Source organism: Silene latifolia, chromosome 11 (genome assembly GCF_048544455.1).
Source record: "Silene latifolia isolate original U9 population chromosome 11, ASM4854445v1, whole genome shotgun sequence".
Classification (NCBI taxonomy): Eukaryota; Viridiplantae; Streptophyta; class Magnoliopsida; order Caryophyllales; family Caryophyllaceae; genus Silene; species Silene latifolia.
In genome coordinates this window covers 14,035,957-14,063,294 of record NC_133536.1, presented here as the reverse complement: position 1 = coordinate 14,063,294, position 27,338 = coordinate 14,035,957, and the positions used below count along the sequence as shown (strand labels likewise).

Here is a 27,338-nt window from a genome sequence, read left to right as displayed (position 1 = left end):
ATAGGAAATTCCACAAAACATGATTGGAATTAGGATTGAGTGATAGTGGCAATCAATGCCATGAGGAAAAAAATTGGATTAAAGCAAACGAGAGGATTTGGAACCAAATCTTAGGTGTCCAAAAGACATGACGGCTCCCTCGAAATCACGGATCAACCTGTAATAACGAAGATGTCTTAACCTAATAAATAACATAAATATTATATATCATGATAATATATAGGTTACGAGTTGATCTCCTAATTTATCGTAACAACAAAAAGGTCATACTCAACTTGATTGATAACCAAGAAAGATTATCTTGAATTGACATTGAAATTAAACTAAAACATCCCCTTAAACTAAAAGAATAAGAAAACTGAAAATTTTCCCGCCTAAATGTTTTTAACTAGAAATTGGGCCTAACTTTAGCTAGATATGTATTGGACCTAATATTGGTCTTTATGTGTCAAAGTATCTTATCAAACACCTCAGCTTTTATAGTTGGGCCAAATTTATTTTTTTATTCATTATTATCTCATTAGTCAATTATATGTATTTTAAATGTCGTAAATTTTCTATTTAAAACATATGCAGATTTTACTCATATTATTAAAATCAGTGTGTGTTTTTCACTTTTTTATTCTTTAAATTTTTTACTCCGTTTAAATTGTTACTCCGTAAATTGTAACAAAAATTACAAAATTAGTTAAATGCTTCAAATGCGTAAAAATAAGCATAAATTTTTTGTAATTAAACTAACAATCTTCTTTTTTTAATCATAAACTTATTCCGAGTAAAAATGTAAAATTCGTTCTATTTTAATTCTTAGTATTTTTACACATTAACAATTGTAGATAATTACAAATAAAATTCAAAGTTCATTTATATATTATTATTATTAGCTCTAATTGTTAAGTTCTTTCTACATGACATTCTAAAATACCGTGCATTCGCACGGGCTCTATACTAGTATAAACATTAAAACAAAATGTAAGCTAATAACTTTATTCGATAATGAGTTGAACCACACGGAGCCCCAAGCTATATTACTTGCTAGTCGTGACTCGTGAGTGACTAGCCCTGATAAATGGATCAATCGGATTGGATTAGTTCGAACCTAGTCACTTTCAGATTTACAAGAACTCGGGTCAGATCAGGTCGAGCAAGGTCATTTTAGGTTCAGGATATTTTCAGTCTATTATGATCAAGTCTGTTGGGATAATGGTCAGTTACAACAATAAACATTCGGGTCTGGTCACATTAATTCGGGCCATTCGGGCTACAGTCGTGTTCAGTTTCGCAATATAGATGTTGAATTGCGTACGGTTCAAATTATTCCGATTGTACTAATTTTACCAAATACTCTCTCATATTCTCAATAACTTTCTCCTTTCATTTTGGCTCAATGATTAAGGAAACACATTAACCCACCATATAATTAAATTTGGACCACACAAACATATTACTCACTACCCCACCATACAATTAAATTTGGATTATACAAATACTTTCCAAAATTAGAAATATGGAAGATATAGTGAATAGACGGAAAAGAAAATAAGGAGGCTTATTTAAGGATATGAGGGAATGTGGAGAAAAAAGAACATACATCGGATGTATTACCACCAATTTTTTTTGTTTTTTTGAGCATATATGTATTTTTTTTAAGCTTATTACCTCAAACTTTATCTGTTTTTGAGCATATGTGTATTTTTTTGAGCATAGTAAAGTTTATAAGTTAGATTTTAATATTTTTTTCCGTAAAAACTCAAATTTAACTAAACTTAAAGTAATTTTTTTGAGTTTTATTGTAATTTTTTAGAGCTTAATGTTTAAGTGAATAAACTCAGAAACTTCATAATAAAAATCAGAAACTTTAAAATAAAACTCAAAAAACTTTATTAGAATGCTCATAAACTATAGAATTGGAGGTATTACATCAGATGTATAATCATTTTACTGGGAAATATGTAATTTGTAAATAACCCATATAAACCCGACTCAACTAAAATCCAAACCCGACTCAATCAAACCCAACCAAAGACAAACCGTATCCAACCCGTGTGGTAACATCCAAGCCGAAATGGTGTAATTTAGTGGACAAGGCATGTAAAAGTGGAGGTGCTTTCAATCTGCAGGCCACTCACTAGTATTCATCCCAACTTTTCATATTCTAAACGTGATGCCTTTTTCTATCCTTTGGATCTGTTGCAACCAAAGAATCTAACGGCTGTAAATTATTATTCCATGTAATATTCTCTACTGTGGGTCCCACTTAATATTAACCCTTGCTTTGACACGAAGGTGAAAAAAAAAAAAAAGTGGACAGGTTAATGTTACCTGGCGTCCTGCCGTAGGAGACATTCATCATTTACTCTGTATTTGTTTTTTTTACTGCTCAGATTTGTCTGCAAACTGCAAAGTTCAAAGATCCTCCAAATCTTGCTTTTTAGTTTTTTACTATTGTTTGAGCCCTTGTTTTCAGACAAGACAAGAATTTTTTACTGATTCCTTAATTATTTCACCCTCCTCTGACTTGACCTCTTGTGGTGAATGGTGACGGGTGGTCTTGGTAGACTTTGAGTAGAAGTTAAGATAATTTTAAGTCAAATTTATAATTATTTTAAATGTTTAAATACTAAAATGACTATTGAAGTAATTTTCGCCGGAAAGATGATTCCTGTATAATAAAAAGTAAATTCATGGAGTTTTTGTTAAATGTTTACAATTATATTTGTATTTTTTCGTCGTTATATATAATAAATTTTTCATGCAAGATTTGTAAATTTACCTTTCAATAATATACTTCGTAACAATTTTATCTTTATCAATCACTAGCTGCAATGAAATTTAACATTGATATGAACTTTCTCTATTCACAAATTCTCATTGAAGACATGATATATCCGTCACAAGCTGAAGACGGATACCATTTTACCTCACAATGTACCCACTTTTTCTCTCTCTGCAACACTATTCATGTGGTCCCCTTTCTCCACTAACCCATTTTGTTACCATTTTATCTCACAAAATATCCGTCACAAATGGTAACCCGTCACAAGGGAGACCAATTGTTCTCTATTTGATATCAGATTCAAAAGCCAGAAAACAATAGTGGCTTTAGTTTAATACTCATTTTTAAAATTTATATACTCCGGTACAATTTAGATGTAAATTTTTAAATTTGCTAAAAACAATGTAGATATAAATTATTCAAAATGCAAGAAGTCACAAAACCTACTAATCAGAGAGTGGCTAATTACACATTGACACGTAATCAATGTACAATCCTTTATTTTACCATTATATCCCGATCAATTTTATCTTTTTAGATATCTCATCTTTATTACGGAGTACTTTACTTAGTTGAATGTTTATCTTGATGTATAAGTAATTCTTCATTTGGTGAATATACTCCATAGTATAGTATTCAAAATTCTTCTCCAAATGTTATTCTACATCTTTCTTTTACTAAAATTAATCAAAAGTATTACAAAATGTAAAACACTAATGCTTTCCATTTTAGCAATCAAAACAAATTTAACCAAGTCACCACTTACCTCATCTTCATATTAAAAGCCTGGACAATAATAGTAATAATAATAGGATTACGATAACGTTAAACAAAGTATGAGAAAAGTTATTCACGGACCATCACGACACATCAACTTGTCCCAAATCTACTAATCTACTTATTTCAAGTATAAAATCAATAAAAACCAAACACGTATCTATATCTAACCCAAAGCCGCATTTAATCGCTCCTAAACAAAACGACATTTGCCCCGCCCCTGCTAATCCCCTCTCTCGCTTTAATTTGTAACCACCTACCTCACTTATGTAACTCATGCTGAAAACAGAAATTTAAGTCCCCACCACTCCTACTACTAGACTAGTAAGTGACCTCTGATCTGTTGAAATGACTCCAATTCCAATTGGTAAAGAATCTTCATATTTTTTTTGTACTTTATTTTATTGCTCGGGTAATATATTTATTTATTTATGCACCAATTTTTTTCATTATTAAATCTATATTGATGAAAACGGGTCAAATACACTCCATTTTATATATAAACCTGATAAAATTGAACCAACACCCGAATTGGGGACCCGCATCTGAACCGAAACAAGAATTGACCCGATCTTAACCAACTCGACCCAAATGTTTATTATCGGAAATTGATTGTTACCCTCAAATAACTTAAAAACAACTAATCCGAAAATGACCCAGCTCGACCCGAATTTTTGCAAACCCAAACAACCCAAATCTGAATTGACCTGAAGCCGACCTGGTTGACCCATTTACCAAATTTACTGTTGCGTACTTCTTTTGTCTTATCAAGTACTCCGTATAATTTACCAGTTAAATTTAAGACGGATATTTATAGTGGTTTGTGCAACTTTATATCTTTATTATCTCCCTCTACTTTTTTTACCCTCTCTCTAAAACCAAAAGGATATTTATAGTGTCTTGTGCTTCATAACAAAGAAGGTCAGCACAGCACGCTTTGCTTTTCTTTTCATCTCTCACACACCCTCCAACATTTTCTCCGTTTTTTCTTCCAACATTTGTAATAAATCAAAAATAAATTCCCTTATTTTTATTATTAAAATTATTATTATTAAAATATTAATATACATCTTTTTAATTTATCTAATCATTAATCTCAATTGCAAAAAAGTTGATATATAGACCCACTTAAGCATGCTTGCAGCAAAAAAAAGAAGCTCATAACAATTTTAATCTTTTTTTTTCACAACAAAAAGCAAAGGTTGGTAGTTTCATTAATTTAATTAATTTAATGGGGTATAATTTTAATTTTTTATTCCTTTAGTGGGTCTTACATTAGATTTTTGTGTTTATATAACTTGGAATTTTACTAATTTTAGAACATTAATTCTTATAAAACATTAATATTATATTTCTAGGAATTATCTGTGTTTTTGGTAGTTAAAAACATGTGGGTTTCATGATTACATTATGTTGGTTTTATTCTTTGTATTTTGAGTTTTGGTTAACAACACTTTAGGTAAGGTTGCGTACATTCGACCGCTTACGTTACGTTAAGACACTAGGGTGACGTTGTTGTTGTTGTCGATATTGTTGTATATTTATATAATTACTGTAATAATTATTTTTTTGTGAATTTCAGGTAATTTCTGGGATTCTGAAGCAAAATTAGCAAAAATCATCATCTGGGTAATTGTGAAATGGGTGAAATTAGTCCAAAATTGCTTGATTTAATGATGAACAAAAGAGAAAATGAGTGTTTTTATGATCATAATCCATCTTCATGTGATGAAAAGAAGCTTGAATTGAAGTTAGGTTTACCTTGTGAAGAAGATTGGCAGAACAAACAAGTTAGAGAGAGAAAGAAACAAGATTCACTTCTCTCTCTAAACTACCTTAACAACAATGGTGGTGGTGGTGGTGTTAGAGTACAGTCACAGTCTACCATCTCTCAGAAAAGGTAGTACTCCGTACTTTTTTACAGAGTTACAGTCAACTTTGATGCTCTTTGTCTTATTTTTGTCCCGGTCCGGTCCGTCTTCCTTAAGACGGAGATATCCATTTTACAATTAAAACGGGTCAAGTATGAATTTGTGTTTGTGCATTTAATTCATGTATTTATTGATGTATTATATGTAGTGGGTCCTTGTTGGAATTTCATGGTGGTGTTGTTTGATTCTGAGTCTCGGTACCACCCTCTCGCCTAAAACATGTACTCCGTATTGAATTATTGGGTAGTTGGTAGAATAGTAAATACTGTACCAGGGTAGATATCTGAAGTTTTCTTGATTATTCCAAATGTTGTATTGTTCCATGAAGAATTTTGTTATTTTGTGTTCATGTCTTGGCAATTTTAGGATTTGTTTGATTGATTTGATTTCTCTTGTTTCTGTCTGTTGTCCTTTCATTATCCTTTCAAGCATCAATTGAATTGTTTTCTCCAGATCACAACTATTATTGATTTTGTACTGTATTAAATTTGGATGTTTCTTACATTTTGTTGTAGTTGTACAGTAGTATACTGTACTTCTTTGGAAGTATGTTAAAGGGTTTATCAATCAATTCATACCTCCTTGACCCGTTTTACACTTAGGACGGATATGGCCGTAAAATTTACTTGTAACTTGCAATTAATCTTACCATGTAAAAATGTGATTATGGGTATCTATATTGAATCTTCGATGTTAATTTAGTCGTCTTCTGATCTTGTTATCGATAGTGGGAGTAATTGTAGTGCTGCCCCAATTCTAGTTATGGTGGGAGTAATTGTAGTTTAACCTGGCAGTAAAAATTACATATTGATATTACCATCTTACTGAGTTACTGGTATCTATGCATCTTTGATGATAAATTAGTTTGTGTTTCTGCTTCTAATTGATGTGGGTGGGTAATAATTGTATGTAGAGCTGCTCCTACTCCAGTTGTGGGTTGGCCTCCAATTCGATCGTTTAGGAAGAACCTAGCAAGCTCTAGCTCTGGTAAATCGAGTGCTGAACCACAGACTGTGATCCCAAGCAAGCCTGCGAATGAGAAACGACCTGCTGCTGAAAACTCGAACAAGGGTCTCTTTGTGAAGATTAATATGGATGGTGTCCCTATTGGTAGGAAAGTCGATCTGAATGCTTATAACTGCTATGATAGCCTCTCCTCTGCCATCGACACGCTTTTTAGAGGTCTTCTTACAGGTACCGTCATATTTTTGTGCCTAGTCGATTTTGTACTTTTACGTTTTGTTGTATGCCACATATTAGTTCATATTGCGATTGATCTATTCAGCGCTACAAGTCTCTTCGTCTGCTGGTGGGATGGAGAAGAAGCAGAACAATGAGCAGAAGCCGATTACTGGATTGTTAGATGGAACCGGGGAATATACTCTCGTTTATGAGGATAATGAAGGAGACAGGATGTTGGTTGGAGATGTCCCATGGCAGTAAGCATCTTATTCATTCTTTACCTTTTTAAAATCCGGCTATAAAAAACTCGTAACTTTTCCGTCTAAAGAAAAGAAAGCTATAATCTAATCTGGAATAGTTGTTGGAAAATCAGATTAGGATTCCTACCTAGTTGACAATAATAAAGCATTATTTTTGTCTTTGGTTTGTTGTTTTGTCAAGCATTACGCAATACCCGATGAAAATGGTATGTTATGCTTCTAATCTTTGTCGGGATTGTCTTAATTAATCAACAAGAGCCCATAATTTAAAGCAAAAACTTTTGACAATTGCAGAGAGTTGTGTTTTTGTTTAGTAGCTTAACAGTATCTTAATTTTGTAGTTTTAATTAGTAGAATAATCGTAGTTCGTCAATTATGACTTATGAGTCAGCAATACTGAATAAGTCGAAATGTGACGTAAACTACTTTGTTTTTATGCAGGATGTTTGTATCAACTGTTAAGAGGCTACGGGTTTTGAAGACTTCTGACCTCCCTACACTGCGCCGTAAGTTTTGCTTTTGTTAATTCGTCTAATCTTATTCAAATGCTGATTTTCTTTTGGTAATTGATTACATTACTTCAAAGACTAATAGGAGTAGACACTTCTGAACCGTGTTCTATACACGATTAATGAGTTAAATATGGTTAATTCGTAGATTTTGTGATGGCAACAGACATGCTACAGTTTTTTCGTATTTAAATTAGTGACAGAATTTTGCCAAATATCAAATATTGAATGAGAAGTAGAAAAAAGAAAACAGAATGTCGAAAAAAAGGACACCAGCAGGATTTGTTACTGAGAAACCGAAATGTGTTGTGATTTTCAGGTGTTGGTAAGAAAGACAAGCTGATGGTCGAGAATGCATCAAAGTGAAGAAGAGAAGCTGAAAGCTGGTTGCTTATTCGGGTAGAGGGTTTATTGTGCTTAATTAACCTAGTTTTAAAGTTTTTGCCTGCTGAAACTACAAAATACTGAAGATTTGAGCAGATAATGTGTATTCTGGTCTGATTATATTTTCCTAATTACCTATGTAAAAAGGAGACATGCCAAACTTATGATTTTTGTTCTGGATTTGCGTTTTATTAATGGTGATAGCACTCTTGTCGAAACTCTATATCCCTTGCGTTCGCTGTAGTCGTTTTGAATATCCGCCATAACGGTCAAAATGTGGTAGGATAAAACCGCTTGTGAAAAATTAGTTCACAATTTTTTTGTGCAGTTCTGACTTATTTTTAAGCGATTCAGAAAAAGCGATTGTGACATTCCGAAAATTATGGCAATGTTTTTCTTCTGAAGGTAATGTTTGAAGTTAGTAATTCCGAAAAAGTGCGGTATTTACAACCGTTGTATCTTACCGATTATGCATTACGTAAACCCTTTATTTGGCGGAGTTGATAACACCTTTTCTTCTGTGTAAACCGGAGTTTTCACCATCGACAAAAGTGAATAATTGCCTCGATGCATGTGAGGTAAACAGCTGGCCAGTTGTAAGTTTACCCATGCAATTTGGGTTACTTTATTTATTTTTAACTGCATGCTCTTGCATAAAAATTGAGAAACATACACAAAATTTAAATTTTACTGGTAGGAGATGTCAGCATAAATTAAGGAAAAAAGTAGTCAGGATCTGGATGACTTTAATTCTCCAGAAGTTAATTCCTTTTAGTGCAGAGTGGTAAGTATCTGTTTTGGGATTTACTGTGTTTGGTAATTCTTTTTCCTTTGGTTTATCAGAACCTACTCTCTAGTCTCTACTTCTCCATTAAAGTACACACAGAGTCACAGACTATACACCTAGCACTGCTCTGCTCTATAGTGTAGGACTGTAGGCTCGATCGATGAGTTTTACTGTGTAGTATTCAATTTGGGTGAGTAAGCTACCTTTATGACTTTCTTGTATCACAAATGTTATTCCGTCTTAAAATTTGAACGGTACTCCGTATTAAATAGCATCCTACTTGCATAGATATACAAGTTTTTTTGTTAATGTCTTGGTGTTCTCCTTTTGTCTTATTTATCATTGACCCGTTTTAGTTCGTGTTAAACTTAAAAACGTTAATAAGACTATTGTTCGTTGTACACTTGTACAAGTCTTTACCAACTAATCCATCTACGAAGTACTTCCTCCATTCAACTCTACTCTACCACTTTACTTTTTCACGTTTGCCAACGCGTGTTTTACACGGTAAATATCGTTAGTTACGTCTTTGCAAAAATTATAAAAGTTAGATATTTTTAATGTACTCGTAAAGACGAATCAAACAAGATCCCACATGAATATATTTTCACTTATTTATTGAGAGAAAATTAAAGTTGAATGTTAAATTGTAAATAGTGTAGAAAATAGAAATAGGTAGAGTGGAGTTGAATGGAGAAAGTATTTACTTGGTATTCCTTATACAGTTGACTCAAACGCCACTAGTAATGGCTAGGGCCTAGGGGGATGAAGCTAAGCCTAGGCTAGTTAGGCCAGGGCTCGGACGAGTTTTTTGAGGAAAAAGTATACGCGATAACATTTATATCCAACATAATAATAATAATAATAATAATAATAATAATAATAATAATAATAATAATAATAACCATAATAAGAAATGTAGTCATGTAAATATGATTGATGTTTTGACTCTAGGTAGAATTTTAACTTAGCTTCGTCGCTGCCTTTAGACGGACTTTATTTGTTAGGCGTGTTAGGATTTGTTTGTTGGCAAATTCCACTATGTCGTTGTTACGATTGATGTGTCTATCTCAGGTAGAATTTGAACCTAGCTTTGTCCCAGCCTCTAAATGGACTTTATTTGTTAGGCTTGTTAGGATATATTTGTTGGCGATTTCCACTATGTCGTTGTTTTGTACATGGCAAAGAGATGAGTATGCGAACTTGAAGCAACCTTTCTATGACGTCGTAATGATGACATTGTAAATATGTAATTTAGTACTATGCTACAATCGTACAAAGGGGGAATTGTGAAAATGATGGTCCAAAGGGATGTCTAAGCACTAACAAAATGTTTGTCTTATAAATGCAAGTTTATCTTAAGACGGATATTGTCATTCTAACAAAGGCTTACTGTTATTTGATAGGCTTGTTAGGATTTGTTTGTTGGCGATTTATATCACGTCGTTGTTTAACTGTTTTGTACATGGCAAACGGGGGAGTATGCGAACTTGAAGCAACCTTTCTATGACGTAAATAAATATGTATTTAGTACTATGCTACAATCGTATAAAAGAGGAATTGTGACAATGGTGGTCCAAAATAGTGCAAAAAGAGAGAATGGGGTGTATTGAAGGGTCATATTCTATGAGAGCTGCCTAACTGTGGGGAAATCACATTTGACTGTTTCCATTTTGAACGAAAAGTATACTTGTACAATAGAGACATTCCTTTTCTAGGGGGGATGTTTCATCTTCTTCATTTATAATGCTTTGTATACGTGGGGGAGTAAATCATTTGAAAGTCTTCTGACCTTTATTCCAATTTATCACTATGGGCATCGCATTGTCTATCGTCGATAACAATGAGTAATTTACTCGTTCAGTGTGTTCAATGGGTAATTACTGCAAAAAATCATACGTAGGTCTCTCACATCGGAGAAATAGAGAAGAGTGATCTAGTTTATAACCCAAGGGGCTACTCCTCCTATTGCCAATTGATTTTGGAATATAACCTCCTTGGACTTGTAAAGTTGACACTCTCTCCTCCTCGACGGGCGCGACCAGGCTCATGTACGATCTAACCAACAATTACTCCTTGAGTTTTACTCCATTTTCATGGACATGGATCAAATCCTTGATTTCACTTGCTTAAAAGAAACAATAGTTAGTATGTAATAAGATCGTTGTACACGATATATATTGTATACTTCCTCTGTTTCATTGAGTTGTTTAAGTTTTTTCAAATTAAGTGAGGAGATTTTGAAAAGGTAAACAATTCAATGAAACGGAGAATGTAACAAATTCTCTTATAGGCTAGATATCTGGGCTGTCTTATTCTGTAAGAACGTTTATTCTATAACGTGTGTAAAAAAACAATGACAATACAACATTCAATACATTTTCAATTGTCACAAATTTAATACGTTATTTGGTGTCAAAGAAGACACATGAGCACTACTGAGGGGATTAGAACCTTTCACTTATTATACACTAATCAGTGTCAATATAATCACTAGGCTAAAACATACTCGAATTTGATAAGTCTCTACGAATATAATATTAAAATCAGAGAGGGGAGAATTGCATAAAGGTAACCGTTGTATCATTGATTGTTCGTTGTCTAACGATTACATAAGAGACACTTTATACAGTGTCTGAAACCTAGACCTAGAATCCTCTAATAGAATATTATTTATATCATAATCATATTATTACGATTACGGTATAATCTTATATATATATATAAAACTGGGTTAGGAGAATTGTGGATTGACACGTGGCAGATGAGACATTTAATACAAAACTACTTATTAATTAGCATATATAATAAAGTAGTATAAAAATTGGGGATTATTTAATACATAAGTGTTAAACAATGAATGTTAATCTATATATGTACTCCGTATGTTCCAAAGATACAAATTTCAAGATACATATTCAAAGTAAAAGAAAAACTTAAATGACTCTGTGAGTCAGTGCCTATTCTCTTTGTTCAAAGTTTTCCATTAGCATTCTTCACACATTCAATGTTTGACACAAATATCTCCAAATTACACTATATAAACTCCGTATATGGAAGCATTTCTTCCCCAAACTTTAGTTGTCTTCATATTTTCATAAGAGTATAAGACAATATGAAAAAAAAAAAAGTGAAACAAAAAGTTTTCAATTGCTTCAATTATTATGTACTCCCTACCATCACATTATTTCTAATAATCAAGCTTTTTATGACTTGATGGGTATGCTTATAATATGTATGACCTTCCAAAGTAAAAACAAATGTACCATCCTGAGAAGAAGAACTACTGGAAGTTGAAAGCTTAAGTAGTGGATGTTGCCAATGCAAACGAGAATAGCAGAACCGATAAGCTCAAAAACCTCAATCGACCTAATAAACCAACTTCACTATTCGCCAGCAAAATATTGGACCATGAAGGGGCACAAGACTCTAGCTCCACGAGAGATTTGATGTTGTGAGAGGAGATCTAGGATGGCGGCATAAAAGACGAACAAGGAAGGTGACGAGTTTAGTCTCTAGGGTTCTAATGTTTTTTGTTAAAAAGGAGAAATCAGTGAGGAAAAGAATAAACAAGTTGCTCATCATTCATCATTTCATCACTTATCAGCATACTCTATGAGGTTATTAGGATTAATTAGTACCATAAAAAATATTATCCTTAGACCACGCGACTAAGTTATACAAGTAATAGACTAATACCTCTAATTTTGTAGTAGAAACACATCCCTTTACACTAATGTATTTAAAATTTCAAAAATTTGACCATGTGTTACTTCGAAGTAATGATGTTTACTCCTATGATATTATATTAGAATAGTTACATTGTTATTAGAAAATTAATTTAAAAAATAAATTAACAAGCAAATTATATAGAGGAAAATTAAGATCAAACTATTCCTTGAAGATCATTTTGAAGTGAAAAAAATGATAATAGACATCCCTTTAATTAAATTTCTTAAGTGTCAGATATTAAGTCCATAGTCCTACCAATGCAAATGAAACGAGATTATTATGTACTTAGTTATACAAGTTTATAATTTTGTATTTGTGATAACTTTTTTGTAAGAAATCTTAGAGAGTATTCTATTTTGTTTTTCAGTTGGTTGGTTCGCATGTTTATAATTTGTATTTGTGGTAATTTTAAAATATAGGAATCCACGGAGTATGTAATTTTAACAAGTATGTAATTTCATGATAGCGTATACAAGCTTTTTTGGGTGCTAAGAGCAATAGCAATAGTAGTTCTTAGCATTGGGGTTGTCACCAAGAACTTTATTTTAAAAGTTCTTCTATTGCATTTAAAAGTTGATTCTTATTTTTAAGAACCAAGTTCTAAAATAAGAACCAAGTTCTAAAATATTGGAAAATGTACAACCAATAAATATAACTTTGTAAAATGTGAGAAACCATTTTACATTATTTATTTTATGGTTTTTTTCCATCTAAGAACTTCATATAAAGTTCTTCTATTGTAAACAAAAGTTCTTAAAAATTGGGGTTGGTGCATTGTGACATGACATATGAAGAACTTTATATAAAGTTCTACTATTGCTATTGCTCTAATAGCGTATACAAGCTTACTGTGTGACAACCGTGATTAAATCTTAATTATAAGTATTAATTACATCTAATCAACCTTAATTATAAGCATTAAATATATCTAATCATTCCATTAATTTTATTATAAGTAAAATCTTAAAAATAATTAAATGTTAACTTTTTTTTTGCAATTATATTAACAAAATATAGAAACAGGCCGTGCGAAGCACGGGATACTACCTAGTATGATAATATTCTCCAACAAATAACACTATCTCATTTTTTGCAAGCATTACATAAGACCATGCCCAAGCAAGGTCATGAGGGAGGTCATGACCTTGTTGGGTCATGTTAATTACCCATTAGTAAAATAATTAGGATGACCTTCTTAGATGATTAGGATGACCTTTGAGAAGAAAAGGTCAATTGGTGACCCAAGGTGGAGCAAATTGACCCATTAGATGACCTTATATGTGTCATGTTCCCATTGGTTACCACATTAAAAAAATGTTCCCATTGAAGTTCTCCTTTTCCCAACAAATAAAAATGATGATGTTGATGAATAAAAATGTTTATGTTGATGAATGTTGATTTGCAGAATTGAAGAGAACCACAATTGATGATTTGGGTTTTTTTGTGTTTCTTTTTATTTATTTTATTTGTGTTTGTTAATTTTCTCGAGTGATATTCTAAATAAGACCGTCAACTAATTTTTCAAATGCGTTCGTTAATAGGACCAATACATTAATATTCTAAATAAGACCGTCAAATTCGATTAAAATTTCAAATAAGACCGTCACCTAATAAAATTTTAACATTGTTATTTTAATATATTTTTTTTCAAATGTACGAAATAAAAATAATATACCTAACATATTGGAGTAGTTTTTCTTTAATTTACATATTTACAAAATTACAAAGTTGTATTTGTTAGTAAAAGTTATGAAAAAGTAAGAGAGACGGAGAAGTTTTGATTGGGTAGAGAATTTGGGAAATGATTGAAAATGTTAGAAAGTGGAAAATGATTGGGTTGATGACCTAGGTCGTGACCTTCTGCTTGGGAGGGTAAAAGTAGGTCAAAATAAATAAGGTGGGATTAAGAGTAAAACCAGGTCGCGACCTAATTAGCGCGACATTTGCTTGGGGATGGTCTAAGATGATATTAAAACGTGTGATATAAAAACACTTTCTTTTAATTTATGGCTCACAACTCACAAGCTCTTTTATTTTAAGATAATCGTATATAAACTCCTATGCCAAAGTTGTCGCACGCAGACATGCAGTATCCAATGAACAACTTTTCACACGAGCCAAGTAGAATACTTTTTTCCCCTTCATTTGTGTCCAAGTAGCTTTGTTTTCTCATTAATTTTTCCTCCTAATTTTAGACAAACAATCAAGAATTCAACTTAACCAACCTTCTTGATGGTTTTATGACTTTATTAGCATCGTGTGCAAACTATGTTTGGGTGACAATAACAATCGTAATGTTAATCCGTTTTATCTTGAAACCAACAAAATATTGTGTTTTAAGTACTCCCTTCGTCTCAGATATGTTTACACTTACTATATTTTTATCTCATAAAATAAAGAAAAAGTAAACATATCACTCAGATAGAGGGAGTAGTTAATATTGGAAAGTTGACTTTTGATCTACACCTATATTTGGAGCCTTGGAGGACAAATTCATTCTCTTCATCAAAAAACATGTCAAATAGTTAGATAAGGTAATAAAAAAAGGATTATTTCATGGGAATAATCCCACCTATGACCCCCCTGCAAATAACACTCCAACCTATCAGTAATTCGAATTAAATCCATCCTATTCACTAGTCTTCCCATAACACACTCACTTAATATCATTACCGGTTACTTTAGGTTATTGTCTCTCTCCTCCTTATATAACATCTTTCGACTGATTTCATCCATTTTTGCACATCTCCTCCTCCTTTCTTCAACCTCTTTCTTCTTCTTTTTGCTTGTTTGATTCTCCTTCTCCCTAATTCTTCTTCTGCTTTATTTTTCTCAACTCCTTTTTTCTTTCCAAATTAATGGGGAAAAGTTCTTATGCAAGCTCATCTAATTCATGGAGTTCAAAGATTGTCCAAAACACGGTTTTATGCAAACACAATGTGGGAACAGTGTTGAGGTTTGCGAAGAAGGGAGAACACGCTGGTAAATGGTTTTATGGATGTCCTTTTTGGCCGGTATGTTAACTGATTTCTTAATTATTTCTTATGTTAATGGGTTTAATTTTAGAAAATCTTAATTAATTGAAATTGGTATGTTAATTTGAATTGTAGCGGAATCACTGTGACTTATTTCAATTGGCGGAAGTGAACTCGGAAACTGAAGACTCAGATAGGAAGATATTGCTTGACAAAATACAGAAGTTGAAGATGAAGAATGAAAAGTTGAAGGGGGTTGTGGTAGAATTAAATTCTGAAATTAGGAAGTGTAGGAAAAGCGAAAAATTAATGTTGTATGCATTGTTGGTTTCCTGGGTTATTGTTGCATTTTGTTGTATGTTTAAGAGTGTTATTTGATGTATGAAACAATGAAGGTTGAGCAATGTAAAAGAAGTTCTCAATGACAGTGTTGAAATGTTTGTTAATCCATCCATTAATAGCCATTCCATTCATACGGATTCCAAAATGTAAGCAGCAGCTTTTGTTTTTGATTACACCATCCTAAATAGGCAATGAAATCCAAAATAAACATAAACAACTAGAGCTTGTTGTGGTTTAACCACTTTGTCCAAAATAACAAGCTAACATTAACTAACATAAACCGATCGACAAGCTAACATAAACTAACATAAAGCGCGCACCAAATCAGCTTGTGTGCCTTTCTTGCTTCTTATGGGTGGTTTATTGATGCTTGGGTAGGCTGAGTACTTGGCCCTTGGTCTCCACTGATGCTCACTGGTCCTCTAGTATTGCCTGGTACATTGGTGTATGCATTCCCATTGTCATCAAATAAAACTCCAAGTCCTTGTGGTGCCTGTTTCAATGACATAAAAACCAAACCATTATCCATCACAATTGAACAATTATCAACTAACATTCAAACTGTATGCAACACTACAGTTAAAAATCACAACAGAAATGATGTGTTATGCTTACCCTTCCTCTGCCACCTCTTCCTCTACTTGTCCCTCTTCCTCCACCTCTTGAACCACCCCTTGAACTACCTCTTCCTGTCCTTACAGTCTTTCCACCTCTCCCAGTTCTGGTGGGATGTGCAGTAGCAGTATGGTGAGGGGTAGATGTTGAAGCATCACCTTCAGTCACTACATTATTCACCCTTGGCCTTCCCCTACCCCTTTTTGCTGGTGGTTCAATAGCCTTGTCTTTATCAGGACAGGTTCTTTTGTTATGAGTCTTTGACTTGCAAACTGAGCAAGTCATTTGTAACCCATGTTTAGTCAGTTTCCCACTCCTTTTTGGATCCTCATGTGGATCCCTTATCCTCTTCTTCCTTGGCCTACCAGGACCAACTTTTATTGGTGGTGGATTTAGAGTAAGGGCAACCTTTGGCCAATGCCTTTGGCCAGGACATGGGGCAATTGAACCACCATATGCTCTAAGATAGGAATCTTTCTTGTACATGTCATCCACATATTCTTCAGGTTGGCCATGAGCATTGAAGATAGCAGACACTGCGTGACTACATGGGATCCCAGTCAAGTCCCATTTCCTGCAAGTACATGTCCTTCCAACCAAGTCAACTGAGACCTCATCTATGCCTTGTTTCACTTGAAACCTTGTGGTGGATGAAGGGAAGACATCATAGGCAGCAGCTTTATCCTTCTCAATTTATAATCTGGCTTGAACTCTAGGACACACTGTCAAATCCTTCTTCTCCATTTCACCTTTTTCAAAGCCAATCTTTGCATCATAGTCATTTCGATGTCTTCAAGCATGTATATCACATGCTTTGCTCTAGCATCTATGATATACGCATTGAATGTTTCTGCCATATTGTTCACAATTACATCAGTTTTGGTGGTGGTATTGATAAAAGCTCTGCAGAAGACTGAAGGATTACAAGCTAAGAAGGCTTCAGCTGCCTTGTGATCAACTTCTCTCATGTCACTTAGAGCCTGATCAAAATCAGCTTGGTTGTATGATTTAGCACAATTCCAGAACAACATCTTCATTTCATCACCTTTATAAGACTTGTGCCAGTTTGCAAAGATATGCCTGGCACAATGTCTATGCTCTGCCTTTGGGAGTTCCTGTGCAACCATTGTGAGGATACTCTGCATACACAAGTTAATAAAGAAGTTTTTATAACTGATATTGATCTAATTAACTACTAAAAAACATGTACAACTAACAGGATGGCTAATACCTGATGTTGATCTGATATGATAGTCCACCCATCACCATCTTGTTCTGCTAAGACCTTCTTCAGTTCCTTAAAAAACCACTCATAGCTGTCATTGTTTTCCCCTTCCACCACAGCCCATGCTACTGGATACATTTGCTCATTAGCATCTCTACCAGTTGCAGCAATCAATTGACCTCCCAAAAATGTTTTCAGAAAACATGAGTCAACACATAAGACTCTCCTACATCCTTCAACCCACCCTTTTTTCAGAGCATCAAAACAAACAAACAGCCTTTGAAATACAGATACTTTACCAGGAATGGTAGTTAAGGTGAATACACTGTTTGGCTCTTCATCAGTCAAAGCTTGGATGTAACTCCCAATCTTACTATAGTGCTCTTTCATAGAACCATGAAGCATTCTATGAGCAAAATATTTCACCATGTAGGCAAAATTTTTCTTGATCAGGACCTTGTATGCCCTCCTTACTGTCTCAATAATATCAGCAGCAGGCCAATGAGGCCTTGCTTTGAACACCTCCAAGAATTGTTTGGCTAACCAAGTTGACTTCATCTGCCTATTTCTTTCCATATTTCTGTGGCAGCTATGATTTGGGTCAACAGATTTCACCAACATACATGCACTTGTGTTGTCTCAACTGGCATACAACTTAAAGGGACAACCAGCAACACATCTCACCCCAAGCCTTTGCCCTCTTGCTTTGTCACTCTTATCAAAAGTAAGATTTCTACCTTGTGCTATAGCATACCTTGTCACACAATCTCTAAAAAACTCCCTATTTGGAAATCTAATGCCTACACACCACCTTAGCTTGCTGAAATCAGTCTTCTCATCAACTTCTGGAATCCTTTTCTTCTTTCTTTTACCTGGTATGGGATCTTCATCACTTTCAGCAGGGGTGTGAATCTCATCACCACTATTATCGTAGTCACTTACCCTACCTTCATCAGCCTTAATTAGTTCACCAACAACTTTTTTCTCACCTTCAATTTCTTTCTCTTGTCCAGGTAACAATATAGAGGCAGCTTCTATCTGTAGTTGCCTTGCAATCTTCAAGGCATTAGCATTCCAGCACTTAACCTTCTCCCTTGCTAACTGCAACTCTTCATCAGAGTCACCATCTGACTCTATTTCTTTCTCAATAAAATTCTCTACCTCCTCATTTAAGACATCAATTTCAATTAACTCATCATCAGTTAAGTTGACCTCACTGGAACTATCATCACCATCACTAACATTATCCTCATCAGGATCATACCCAGGATCTTCACTCTCACTCAAATCATCCCACTCAACCTCATCAAATATACTTAACCCAGCATTGTCAGCTTCAACTTCATAGTTGTCAAACAGATCTGCAATTCTTGTGTCATTGCAATCATAAAATGATTCACAGGGTTGTTTAGAAGGTTCAGGAAGTGTGGATGATGCTTCAAATGGTTTTTCAGGAACTATTTGTTTTGATGGAGCAGTTTGTTTTGATGGGGCAGTTTGTTTTGATGCTTTGGATGAGGGAGTTTGTTTGGATATGGCTGCTTGTTTGGAGGAGGTACTTTGTTTAGATGTGGTACATGCCTTTAGTGTTTTAGGAGCATTTACACCTCCTTTAAAAGAAGGGCTTTTCATTTGTGGTCCCTTTTCTTCAACAACATTTACCCTTATGCCCTTAGATTCTTCCTTCCTCCTTGGTGTGAATTTCTGGGGTAATTGAATAATAGTTTTGAAGTCCCCATCATTCATCAATTCCATAACCTCAGGAATATCCCTCTCACAAACAAGATAACACTCAACAACTCTTTTCCCAACTGACACTGTAGTCATAACCCCAACATCTTTATCATCTTCAACCTTCTGCAAGCCTAGCTCAGGGTGCATATAGAAAATACCATCTATATTTCTCCTAAACCCGTCACACTTTTCAGCCTCTTCAAGTAATGTAAACCAACAAACCTCATCAGGGTCCACACCCACAGTCCTAAAACACCTACTGCCATAAACCAAATGTAATTGACCTTTCCTCATGGAACCTCCATGCCACAGTTTCAGTGTAACAATGTCCCAAGGACTAGCCTAAATTAACAATATAAACATAAAAATCAAAACTGGAGAAATAAACAATGTGGATTTATGAAGATTAATTGCATTTGAAATTGCATGATGAAAAATACCAATCTTTGATTATAAAAGAATATATAAGCGAAATTATACTACACTAACACATACATAAACATAGTGTAACAAGATTAAACAGTTAAAATTAAAATCAAATTGAAATTTTTAAGTAAACGAGATACTTACTTTTCCCATTGCCGCTGAAGATCCCAATGGTGAGATGGATGAAGATGACGAAGACCCAGATGTAAATTGATGAGATGGATGAAGATTAATGGAGAAATTACAAGTTGATGATGAAGATTAAGAATGGCGGGTTTTTGGAAGATGAACAACCAAAGAGATGGACGTAGGAGAGAGAGAGTCAGTTTTGTGTGTTTAAAGTGTGTTGAACACACTTCTCATTATTTTAACCTAAAATTAACAAGGCTTACCGGTTGTTCAAGTTTCCGGTCTTCTTAGTGTGTTATGGGAAGACTAGTGAATATGATGGATTTAATTCGAATTACTGATAGGTTGGAGTGTTATTTGCAGGGGGGGTCATAGGTGGGATTATTCCCATGAAATAATCCAAAAAAAAATGCATTAGGAATGGCAAAAAAACTTATCCTATTTTACAATTTGTATTGTTATTTGACACATTTTAAATTTAAGACATGACTTTATTGAAGGAGATCTACGGTATTCACAGAGGGGTAAACATAAAATTTTCAATGGTAGGAGTTTGTAACAAACAACATTTTCTGTTCATTTCATTTTCATATATATGTTTAATTAAAATAGTCTTTAGCTATAACATCTATGAAAATGAAATGTGTTGTAATAGAAGCAAGAAAGAACAAATAAAAGAACAATAAAGAGACAAACACACAGATTTACGTGGTTCACTAACGGGGTGTTAACTACGTCCACATGCCAGAAAGGAGAGAGTTTTATTGATATGTGAGGAGTTTTCAGATTGCAGATCCAGACGGTATGATAAGCATGACTGCTAGGTAGAGGCTTAGAGAGTTTATATAATACTCTCTATGACCTAATACAGAATGGCCTAATAGAGGCCCATGACAGATCTAGCCTAATAATAGAAACGAATACCGTTTAAGTCCCCGCATAGTCGTTCGAAGTGGCGATTAACAGAATCAAGGCACAAACCCAACAAATCTCCACCTTGACTTGAATTCTCTCACAAACAGACAGATGTACCAGATGCATTCCCATAAATGCCAGATGTACCAGAAAGCTCTTCTCCCTTCCCCCTCAGATATTGCCCACAAGAGGGCAATTACAGACTGCGGATATTTAGCAAGTCCAAACAATGTTGGAACTTGCTATGCGGAACTGGCTTAGTGAACACGTCAGCTGGGTTATCAGTAGTACCCACTTTGTTCACCTTAATCCTCTTCTCATTTCTCAGAAAGTGATATCTCACATCTATATGCTCAGTCCTCTCATAATGGACTTGATCTTTAGCCAAACATATTGCACTAAGACTATCACAAAATACAATAGCTTGCTCCTGATGTATACCTAGATCACTGACCAATCCTTTTAACCAAATACCCTCTTTAGCTGCTGCAGTCAAGGCCATATACTCTACTTCAGTAGTAGACAAAGTAACTGTAGGCTGCAATGTAGCCTTCCAACCGACGACTAAACCACTAAAAGTGAAAACATAACCAGTCATTGATCATCTGTTGTCAACATCTCCTGGATAATCAGAATCTGAGTATCCTGACAAGATACTCTCTATCACCTCCATAATTTAGACCAACATTAGATGTACCCTTAAGGTACCGGAAAATTATCTTCACAGCTTGCCAATGCTCTTTACCTGGGTCACCCATAAACCGACTCACCACACTGGCCGACTGTGCTAGATCAGGTCTAGTGCAGACCATAGCATACATCAAGCTACTCACTGCACTAGAGTACGGAACTCGGGACATGTACTCCCTTTCTTCAGCTGACTTGGGTGAGAAAGTAACAGACAGATGTGCATTCGATGCACTAGGAGTATTTATAAATTTAGCAGTAGACATGCCAAACCTTGCTAGCACCTTCTGAATATAGCTTTTCTGAGATAAGAAAAACTTCTTCTTGCTCCTATCCCCGTAGATCTCCATTTTCAGAATTTTCCTTGCTGCACCAAAATCTTTCATCTCAAATTCAGCACTGAGAAGACCCTTCAATTTCTGAACATCACACTTGCTTTCTATAGCTATCAACATATCGTCTTCATATAGGATCAGATAAATGAAAGACTCATTCTTCACCTTGTTGTAATAAACACTACAATCATACGGACTCCTATTGTAGCCAATCTCCAACATGTAGCTGTCGAACCTTTTATTCTACTGCCTCGGAGACTGTTTTAGCCTATATAAGGACTTCTTCAACTTACAAACGTAGTCTTCTTTACCCGGAATCTGGAAACCGTCTGGCTGAGTCATGTATATCTCTTCTTCCAAGTATCCATGCAGGAAAGCTGTCTTCACATCTAGCTGTTCGAGTTCTAAATCCTGATGTGCAACTATTGCTAGTAACACTCTGATGGAAGTATGTCTGACCACAGACGAAAATATTTCATTGTAGTCTACACCCTTTTTCTGACTGAACCCACGAGCTACCAATCGAGCTTTATATCTTATACCCTCAGTAGCAGTCTCTCCTTCTTTCTTCTTGAAGACCCATTTACAAGTAACAATTTTTCTCCCTTGAGGCTTCTTGGATAATTCCCACGTCTGATTCTTTTGAAGTGACTCCATCTCATCTTCCATGGCAGCAAGCCATTAGGCAGATTCAGAACATGTAGTTGCTTCTTTGAAAATGGATGACTCATGTAAGTCAGGATCCACCTTCTCAGCAACCTGAAGTGCATAACCCACCATAGCTTCAAAACAAAGTCTATTCGAAGGCTTCCCAAAATTAGGCCTGATTGACCGCTCACGGGCCAAACTCTGCTGATTCGAAACTGGTAATGAAGAACATGATGGTATAGATTCGGATTCGGACTGTAGTGGTCGATCTTCTTTCGGTGGTACACTCTCATCAAGAGTGTCTTGCTGCTCCACCTGTTTATCAACGCTGCTGCTGCTGCTGCTACTACTACTACTACTACTACTACTACTATCTGACAAAATAAAAGATTTCACAGTAGGATTAACCATAGAATTTTCATCAAAGACAACATTTCTACTCAAAATAACCCTACCCTCAGATGGAGGCCAGATGCGGTATCCCTTGACACCATCCCCATAGCCCATGAATACTCCCCTTTTAGCTCCTGGCTCAAGTTTACCCTCACGAACATGATAATAAACAGTACTACCAAAAGCTCTTAAAATAGAATAGTCAGCAAACTTACCAAACCACATCTCAAATGGAGTTTTGAGATTCAGACTCGTATGAGGTCCCCAATTTATCAGATAGCATGTTGTACTAACTGCTTTGACTCAGAATCTTCTTGTTAGTCCAGCATTAGAGAGCATGTACCTTGTCCTCTCCAGAAGTGTCTAGTTCATTCGCTCTGCTACACCATTTTCTTGAGGTGTATCTCGGACTGTACGATGTCTAGCAATCCCTTCATTCTTGCAGAAGTCGTCGAACTCAGAACAACAAAACTCTAGACCGTTATCAGTTCGCAGCCTCTTGACCTTCTTCCCGGTTTGATTCTCCATTAATGCCTTCCGCTGCTTAAAGTGAGTGAATGCTTCGTTTTTGTGCTCCATCAAATAAATCCAAGTCTTCCTGGAATAATCATCAATATTGACACAAAATACCCGTGACCTCTCAAAGACTCCACCTTATAAGGACCCCAACAATCAGAATGGATGTAATCAAGTGTGTCCTTGGTCCTATGCACTGCTTTAGGAAACTTGTTCCGATGTAGCTTCCCAAATACACAATGCTCACAGAAATCCAGATTCTTGACCTTGTGACCACACAGAAGATCTGCTTTTGACAGAGTCTGCATCCCTTTTTCACTCATATGACCAAGCCTCATATGCCACAACTTAGTCAAATATTCTTTATCAACATCTGAGGATGCAACAGCAACAGAACCTGGTAGAGTAGATCCCTGAAGATAATATAGAGTACCATGCTTGATACCTCTCAGTTGTAGACGTTCAGAACTCCACCTACACATTAAAAACTGAAACCCTTACTGTCTAACGTACTTAAGGAGATCAAATTATTTGTCATCAGTGGAACATGTCTAACTTCGTTCAATGTGCAGAATTTACGATCATGTGTCCTTACCTTGACTGAGCCGATTCCAACTATCCTGCAACAGCACTGTTGGCCATAGAAATAGTGCCTCCATCTACCTGTTCATAAGCTGTAAACCACTCTCTGCGCGTACATATATGGTAAGATGCTCCAGAATCTAGAATCTACACATCAGTGTGATGCGTGACCCTATCAGTAACTAGAGCATAATCATCTTCCTCGGAATCTGCATTTGCTACACCGAGTAGAGATGCGGACTTGTTCTGTTTATCTTTCTTGGGGCAATCGAATTTCCAATGCCCCTTCCCATTACAGTAGTTACAGACATCAGTAGGTTTAGGACCCTTAGAAATATAAGTACCAGAAGTACCTGCAGAATTAGAAGAACCCGAATAAAAAGGCTTCTTATACTTTTTCTTCCCCGAATTTCCCTGTCCATAACCCCCACTGGCTACTAACCCTGCCGCTTTGATTATGCAGTACTGTGCAGTCACGGCCGCCTTATGGCGCAGTTCTCTAATATGAAGAGTCGACCTAACATCTTCTAGAGACATAATATCTTTACCCACAATAAAAGATTGTACGAAATTTTCATACGACAAAGGTAAAGAAACTAACAGAATTAATGTGGCATCCTCATCTTCTACCTTAACATCAATATTACGCAGTTCTAGCAAAATTGTGTTTAACTGATCTAAATGATCTCGAAGAGGCGTACCTTCCTGCATTCTCGGATCGAACGCAGGACGTTGCTTGAGGAAGCAACTTATTGGTCAAAGACTTGGTCATATAAAGACTCTCAAGCTTTTTCCACAGACCGGCGGCGGTAGATTTCTCCGCGATTTCAGTGATGATATCATCAGCAAGACACAACATAATCGTTGAATGTGCCTTCTCCTCCGGACTGGCCATCTCAGCGGTAGCAGCGACAGTAGCAGCAGTTGCGCCTTTCTCTTCTTCTCTGAAAGCGGTGCCCACAACCCTTGCTGCTTTAACAGAGCCCTCATCTTGATCTGCCATAAACTAAGATTGTTTCTCTCAGTAAAGCGATCGATCTTTATGTTCATCGCCGACATCTTTCTCGTTGGTTAGGAACCCGAAGGCTCTGATTCCAGTTTGTTGTAACAGAAGCAAGAAAGAACAAATAAAAGAACAATAAAGAGACAAACGCACATGTTTACGTGGTTCACTAACGGTGTGTTAGCTACGTCCACAGGGCAGAAGAGAGAGAGTTTTATTGATATGTGAGGAGTTTTTAGATTACAGATCCAGACGGTACGCTAAGCATGACTGCTAGGAAGAGGCTTAGAGAAGTTATATAATACTCTCTAAGACCTAATACAGAATGACCTAATAGAGGTCCATGACAGACCTAGCCCAATAGCAGATACGGATACTGTTTAAGTCCCCGCATGATCGTTCGATGTGGCGACTAACAGAATCAAGGCACAAACACAACAAAATGAAATGAAAAGACCCGCGGAGGGAGTGAGTTTTAGTCCACTCTTATTAGTAGTTAGTACTAATTACTATACTCCGTATATTATTATTATTATTATTATTATTATTATTATAGGGAGTATTTCCTCTATAACTAATTGTCTCTTCCTTTTGAGATGCTTCATACTATCATATATGCTTCATACTGAAATAAGAATTTGTGATCATATATACATACTTGGTGGTCATTAATCTTGTCACTTTTATCAAAAAGAACTTACTTTTATGAAAGAAGAACGATATGAATAATCAGCTTGTCTTGATTTAAGACATTGTTATCATATTTAAGCTTAAAATGGGTTAAATATTATTCCACATGAGCATATAGAACAAATCTTTTATCTTTTCCAATACATCCTACTTTTGTCATATTAATCCCACATGATTATATTTGACCCGTTTTAAATTTAAGACGGATATCTTGAATTTGTGACGAATAATATATACCATGCATCTCTGATGTCTTGATTTAAAATGCACAAATTCTTATTTGTGACGGAGATATCCGTCACAAATAAGAGACGGGTCAAATACATACCATATTTCATTAAATGGGTAATGGGTTGGATGTAGAATTTATAATAAAAAATTGTTAGTGGGGCATGATGGGAGAAATTAGTCGGCTGTGTCATCAAATCTCATTACCCCATATACTTCATATATTGTACTTTTACAATTATTTAATATCCAATTGTTAGATTTTACTTCATGCATTTAATGCTCACATAGACAAACATCATCCAACATCATCTTCATCCTTCCAAACTAAGCAATTACCATTCACCATAATCTGTGAAACAACACCCTTTCTCTCCATTTTCCATTATTTACCTCTAAAAATCTCTAAAAAACTAATAATAACCATTACCAAAATCAATAAAAGTCCCAAAAAGAAAATAGCGGATAATGCCATAATTGATGATTCCATCATTGATGGTGCTATAATTGATCAAACAATGGAGGACACCAATGACGATGGTGTTATAATTCATGAACCTTTGACGAAAAAGACGACGAGTAAAGGTATTCTTGGGACATCTATATTATCGAGAATGAGAGGCATCTACATTGTCGAGAAATTAGGGTAGATAATCATATTATTATTATTATTTTTAATCAATCAATAAGATTCTATTGCATAATATCATTATTATTAGAATGAGATTTTCTATGGTATTAATGTTGTTAATTAGTGAAGTTTTTGTTGTCATCTTATAGAGTATGGTGTTTGATTATTCTTAAGTTGAATATTATTGTATAAGTTTGAAGTGTAGTAAAATATGTTTGAATCTTATGGAGTATAGTTTTTGGTTCTAATGTCACTTTGTTAACTAATTGTCATCACATGTTGTCACCTTGTTAACTAATTGTCATCACATGTTGTTGTATATCTAATGAACGTTTATACTTTTAATCTTAATGTTACTATGTCAACTAGAGTATAACACATTAGTTAAAAGCACATGTTGAATATCCAATAAATGTCTCCACTTTTTGTCTTAATGTCACCCTGTTAAGTACGACAGATTATGTAAATGCACATGTTGTTGTATAGCTCATCATTGTCTTTACTTTTAGTCTTAATGTCACCTTGTAAACTAGTGTAGGTACATACTATTTAAAGTCACATGTTGTCGTATATCTAATGAATATCTCTAATTTTTGCGCTAATGTCACCCTGTCGACTTGTGTTGGTACAATTTATTCAAAGTAACTATTAGGAAAGCAACTTCTCGTAGTGCGAACGGGCCTGGCACACTCGCATATATCATGTTAATGTCTGTATATTTGATTATTTTGTTCATTGTTTGCAAGGACACTCAAAGATGAAGTTTTTGGTGTTTTAATTTCGTTTGTTCGTATCCTATTACATTTCAACTTAGTTTAATATGGTTCATTTTGTTTATAGAATTGGACACTTTGTTACTACTTGTGCATATAACTTAGTTTAATTGATCATTATTAGTGAACATATAACTGAGAATGGTAATATAT

The 27,338-nt window shown here is 34.9% G+C and overlaps 2 protein-coding genes across 4 annotated transcripts; one reads left to right on the top strand and one right to left on the bottom strand.

The window, feature by feature from the left end:
- The first annotated feature begins 4,409 nt into the window (after positions 1-4,409).
- On the top strand, positions 4,410-8,042 carry LOC141611120 (auxin-responsive protein IAA18-like). Of its 3 annotated transcripts, none has more exons than XM_074429570.1 (6): positions 4,410-4,474; positions 5,136-5,453; positions 6,398-6,678; positions 6,770-6,923; positions 7,368-7,432; positions 7,755-8,042. In XM_074429570.1, the coding sequence occupies exons 2-6, from the start codon at positions 5,194-5,196 to the stop codon at positions 7,799-7,801; spliced, it is 807 nt and encodes a 268-aa protein (XP_074285671.1). In that variant the 5' UTR covers positions 4,410-4,474; positions 5,136-5,193; the 3' UTR covers positions 7,802-8,042. The 3 variants fall into 3 exon arrangements, with proteins under 3 accessions (XP_074285671.1, XP_074285669.1, XP_074285670.1); XM_074429568.1 differs by lacking the exon at positions 4,410-4,474 and adding an exon at positions 4,481-4,754; XM_074429569.1 differs by lacking the exon at positions 4,410-4,474 and adding an exon at positions 4,888-5,012.
- Positions 8,043-16,004: 7,962 nt separating this feature from the next.
- LOC141612968 (uncharacterized) lies at positions 16,005-18,071 on the bottom strand. The gene is made up of 4 exons (XM_074431714.1): positions 17,502-18,071; positions 17,020-17,409; positions 16,271-16,954; positions 16,005-16,148 (listed from the first exon to the last, which is right to left on the bottom strand). The coding sequence occupies exons 1-4, from the start codon at positions 18,069-18,071 to the stop codon at positions 16,005-16,007; spliced, it is 1,788 nt and encodes a 595-aa protein (XP_074287815.1).
- Positions 18,072-27,338: the final 9,267 nt, after the last annotated feature.